The sequence below is a fragment of the Pagrus major genome, chromosome 2 (genome assembly GCF_040436345.1).
Source record: "Pagrus major chromosome 2, Pma_NU_1.0".
Taxonomy (NCBI): Eukaryota; Metazoa; Chordata; class Actinopteri; order Spariformes; family Sparidae; genus Pagrus; species Pagrus major.
In genome coordinates this window covers 532,501-537,500 of record NC_133216.1, presented here as the reverse complement: position 1 = coordinate 537,500, position 5,000 = coordinate 532,501, and the positions used below count along the sequence as shown (strand labels likewise).

Here is a 5,000-nt window from a genome sequence, read left to right as displayed (position 1 = left end):
CAGATCCAGGACCAGACCAGGACCAGATCCAGGACCAGGATCAGATCCAGGACCAGACCAGGACCAGATCCAGGACCAGGATCAGATCCAGGACCAGATCCAGGACCAGACCAGGACCAGATCCAGGACCAGGACCAGACCAGGACCAGATCCAGGACCAGGACCAGATCCAGGATCAGATCCAGGATCAGATCCAGGACCAGGACCAGACCAGGACCAGATCCAGGACCAGACCAGGATGTTACAGTCAGATTAGTGAGTCAGACCGTCTCAGAGCACATCTGTTTATAATCTGTCCAGGATCTGATCCCAGATTACACATCAAACACACAGCAGCAGTCAGCAGGTCACGTGACGTCACGTGACCATCAGGTGTCATGTGATGGAAGTGAATCAAAGTGTCAAAGAGTGCGTGATGATCACAGGACAGAGGACTGTAAACACATTATTGATCCTGATCGATCACTTCTATAGACACGTTACTGTACATGTTACAACAACAAACAACATCAACCACAACAACAACAACCACAACAACAACAACCACAACAACAACAACAACAACAACAACAACAATAATAATAATAATATTAATAATATTAATAATGATGACGTGTTGTTTTGCTGATCACTGTGATCGATCACGTGACTCACCCGAAGTCGTCGTCCACGGACTTGAAGAAGAATTTCACGTTGGGTTTGTTCAGGACCTGTTTGAAGTCCGCCAGGGTGACGCGCTGCGCGGGCACGTTGATCCGGATCAGGTAGGGGGTGTCCTGGTCCTCCAGGTGGTAGATGACCCGGGTCTCCTCCGCCATGCTGTCCCCCATGGAGCGGCCCGGAGCACCGGGAGCACCGGCCTGGAGGAGAGACAGACAGGGATGCTGAGCTCGAGACACCTGTCTGTCTGCCTGTCTGCCAGCCTGTCTGTCCGAGTGTCCAGCTGTCTGTCTGTCCAGCTGTCTGTCTGTCCAGCTGTCTGTCTGTCCAGCTGTCTGTCTGCCGGTCTCCGGTCTGTTCCGGTCCAGATGTGTCGGTCCAGATGCTGCAGGTCTCTGATGCTCCCAGTCTCCTCCGGAAGCCACGCCGACGTCACACCGACACCAGCGACGTTCACCACTTCCGGTCGAGCTTTTCAGAGTAAAATAGACGGGCCGTTTTACTGAGCTTTATTTTTTCACCCTGATTTGACTGAACTCTGGAGATTTCTTTACCGTTTCTATTGTTTTTAATCCACTTTGTCTTTTCTTATCCAAGTTTTCATTGTATTTCTATCATTTGTTGTGTTTAACGCATTTTCTGTTTTACTCTACATTCATTTTACATCATCCTCAGTAAAACTGTCTGTTATTGATACTACTGATTGTAAAGTCCTGATCATTATGAAGTATGTTTAAATACATGGTATTTATATTTCTCTAATTAAAATAAAGCTGTGTAATAGTTTCAGTATATTTACAGCGAAGCCACTTTATCAGTACTGAGCTCATCAATACAATTATTGGGTTTTCTTTATTGACTTCCTTTTAGATTTTGGATCAGATACTTTATTACTTTGTTGTAATCCGTTACATGATTGTTTCTCGGTCTCGGTTTCTCGTATGCGTTTATCGCTTTTATTTTGAAGGCAAAAACGGGTTTCCGGTTTATTTCGGAAGCATCGAAAATTCTAAAAATAAAAGCAGATAATTAATTCAACACAATGTAAATTTCTTGCTTTTTATTAGAATTTGATGAAAATTCAAAAGTTGCTGTTGTGACATTTTATTTTGAAACATATTTCTTCAGACTGCCCTTTCACAATAAATGTTTCTTCAACCATTACGCCCTCTCAATCAGGTTTATTGAACTACTTCTTTAGGAGGGAAGATTTTAAAAACACTGCAGAGCTCAGAAACATCCACTCAGTCCAACACTGTACAGTTAAAAAGCTGACTTTACTTTGAAAGAGTCAGGAAACCCATCACCTCAGAATTAACTTTAAAAAGGAGAGTATTAAATTTAACTTAATGAGCTAAAAATTTTAACAACTTAAAATCACAAGTCTGCTTTACTGAGTAACTTTGAGGTAATCAGTTTACAGGACATCACTTTGATTCTTTCCTCTGATAAATCAGAGTTGAAACGTTTTGGACACTAACATCACCAAAGGGCCAGAATCAGGTCGTTGTAGGCCGACGCGCTGCCAGTTGAATCGGTCTGCTCTAGAAGTTCTGCGGAAACCTCCTTAAAACTGCCTGGAAACCCTTAAAGATCCTTGAGACGCCCTCAAGGTCCGTCCATAAAGTCTTGGAGACATTCAAATAAAACAATCTGTAGTTTCAAGTTTTTATTTGTCGTCAAACATTCATTACAAACTTTCTGTGAAGAGGCGTTCACTGACAGCTGGGAGCAGTCGGATGTCCCAGCTTCAAATTGTTTATTGTTCCAAAAACAGAAATAATATTTACTGATCAAATATTTATCAGTATGACGTCATCACGTACTGATCAGGATCAATGATTCAGTTCACCACCGGACAGACAGTGTGGATCAGGGCAGGTTTAACAAACACTTCCTGTGTGCTTTTTATTTTCCCAGGTTAAAGTGAAACCTGGAGGCTGAGGACAGTTTCTGCTTCAGCCTCCTGATGCTTCACTTCCTGTCTCTCAGCTGATCTCAGTGATCTTCACTTTCAGTCTGAATTTTTTATTGCTGCTGCTGACTGAAGGTAAGAACAGTCATTAAAGGGACGAAGACGAAGCGGAACTGAAACCTCTCAGTTCCCAGCTGCAGTGAACGCAGCACTAAGGCCACTCAGGTGAAGTCCGCTGGTTTCTTTATTCGTCATGTGACTCGGACACGGTGGAGCGTGCTGCCCCGAGTCGTTGTCTACAGGTTTGTTAGAATCAGGAGGTAGAGTTAACGATGAGTCTTGTTCAGTTCAGCTACATGTTAATCAGTTATTAAAGCAGCAGTTTGTTTAACGACGAGCCGACAGTGAACACATCGCGCACACCAGACCCACAGGTGTGTAGCAGGTGTGAGAGGCTGCAGGTGGAAGTAAAATAATCACACAAGAGTTCTGTTCAGAGGCTCAGTTCTGCCACAGAGAGCCTAGAGTCAGTGAACATTACGAGTCAGCTCACCTCAGAGGAGTCAACATCTCTACCAGACTCACTCACTCAAACGTTTCCTGCACTCTTCAAAATAAAGCACTGGCCTTCAGAATAAAAGAGGCCGTGTTGTTGAGGCATCACTGAATGAAACTGATCACCAGACAGGAAACAAAGTGCTGACTCATCAGTCCACTAAAAACATTCACAAAATTTCTGATGATGAAGGAAGTTATTCTGAGCCTCAGCCACTCCGAGCTGTGATCAATCATCAACACGATCAATCATCAATCAATCATCTGATCTGCACGAGTCAGATCAGGATGACGATGACAGAGATGAAGAGAGAAACAGATCAGAATCAACAAACTCTCATCTTATTTCAAGTCATCGGATAAATTACACAGAACAATAAAAACTTTCATCCTTATACTCTGAACAGACGCTGGGACACTCGGCCAATCAGAGGAGCCGCCTCAGGGCCTCCAGCCACAGTTTGAGCAGCTCAGTGAGCTGCAGGTCGTCACATGACTGATCACATGACTGATCACATGACTGATCACATGACACATGAAATCTCTGGAGTGAACTTCCTGTCGTCTGGAGGCAGAGTTTTCTTCTTCAGTGTTCAAACTTTGTCACCATGGCAACAGCTTACATCATCAGTCTGACTTCGTGCCACCGCGTTCAGCCCGACCAATCGCAGCTTCCGTCAGGTGACAGGACAGGTGGACTTCATGCGGAGACGTTGACGTCCCGCAAAGCGATGGCAGCAGTCGTCCCAGCAGCAGTGGAGGCAGTTGCCGCGGCGGCAGGCTGCAGCTGGGGGGATAGGGAGGGGGATACCATGGACACGGCAGGCCCGTTCTGATTGGTCGGGGCAGTGCTGGTCTGGAACAGGATCTGCTGTAAAGTCCGTCTGAGGTTTGGATGCAGGCGGCGCTGAGTCTGGTTAAAAATCTCCACGGCAACACACTTCATCACCCCGGAAACCAGGTCGTCATACAGCGGCACGGTGTACATCCTGGAGGTCTGCGGAGAGGAAGAAGTGCATGTTAAAAACACTTGTCACGCTGCGCCTGTCCTCACGCTGTGCCTGTCCTCACGCTGTCCCTGTCCTCAAACTGTCCCCGTCCTCAAACTGTCCCCGTCCTCAAACTGACGCTGCTCCTGTCCTCAAACTGTCCCTGTCCTCCTGCTGCTCCTGTACTCATGCTGCACCTGTCCTCACGCTGTCCCCGTCCTCACGCTGTCCCTGTCCTCACGCTGCCCCTGTCCTCACGCTGCCCCCGTCCTCACGCTGTCCCCGTCCTCACGCTGCTCCTGTCCTCACGCTGCTCCTGTCCTCAAGCTGTCCCTGTCCTCATGCTGCTCCTGTCCTCACGCTGTCCCCTTCCTCAAAATGTCCCCTTCCTTAAACTGTCACTGTCCTCACGCTGCCCCTGTCCTCACGCTGCTCCTGTCCTCAAACTGTCCCTGTCCTCACGCTGTCCCCGTCCTCACGCTGCCCCTGTCCTCACGCTGCTCCTGTCCTCATACAGTATCAGTGATGTTTTATTACTCACGTGTTTGTGGAGGAAGGCTCGGACTCGCGGCAGTTCAGGGTAGAAACTGTTCCTGACGACCAGCTGCAGCCAGCGGATCTGAACCTCAGCGTTCAGACCGTCAAACAGAGACGAGTAACAAGCAGACAGAGCCGCCATCACATCTGGAGACAGACAGAGAGACGGGTCAGAGTGATGTCATCTTTCCTGACTCCGCCTATCAGTGAGTCACCGAGGATGTCACACTCTGACATCACTATGATCAGTATTATGAGTGTATACCGTGTGTGAGGGGCGACAGGTCGAGCATGCGGTCGAGGAACAGGACGATCTGAAAGGTGCTCCAGGCTGAGAGGTCAAA

At 47.5% G+C, this 5,000-nt stretch overlaps 3 protein-coding genes across 3 annotated transcripts in view; 1 reads left to right on the top strand and 2 right to left on the bottom strand.

Annotated features, from left to right (window-relative positions):
• The window catches only part of LOC141009114 (uncharacterized), a gene marked incomplete at its 5' end in the record, with an annotated part of 3,538 nt that extends 3,247 nt beyond the window's left edge, over window positions 1-291 (top strand). Inside the window, one exon of the mRNA XM_073481541.1 lies at window positions 1-291. This exon is cut by the window's left edge and continues 109 nt beyond it. Within this exon, the coding sequence (XP_073337642.1) occupies window positions 1-291 (291 nt within the window).
• The window catches only part of LOC141012721 (segment polarity protein dishevelled homolog DVL-3-like), a 16,809-nt gene extending 15,867 nt beyond the window's left edge, over window positions 1-942 (bottom strand). The window contains exon 1 of the mRNA XM_073486234.1: window positions 655-942. Within this exon, the coding sequence (XP_073342335.1) occupies window positions 655-830 (176 nt within the window). The 5' untranslated portion in view covers window positions 831-942. The remainder of the gene's footprint in view (window positions 1-654) is intronic.
• A 1,372-nt stretch (window positions 943-2,314) lies between these two features.
• Window positions 2,315-5,000, bottom strand: part of rnpepl1 (arginyl aminopeptidase like 1) — a 10,023-nt gene continuing 7,337 nt past the window's right edge. The window contains exons 9-11 of the mRNA XM_073486233.1: window positions 4,922-5,000; window positions 4,661-4,803; window positions 2,315-4,127 (exon numbers count right to left, since the gene is read on the bottom strand). The exon at window positions 4,922-5,000 is cut by the window's right edge and continues 149 nt beyond it. Of these exons, the coding sequence (XP_073342334.1) occupies window positions 3,831-4,127; window positions 4,661-4,803; window positions 4,922-5,000 (519 nt within the window). The 3' untranslated portion in view covers window positions 2,315-3,830. The remainder of the gene's footprint in view (window positions 4,128-4,660; window positions 4,804-4,921) is intronic.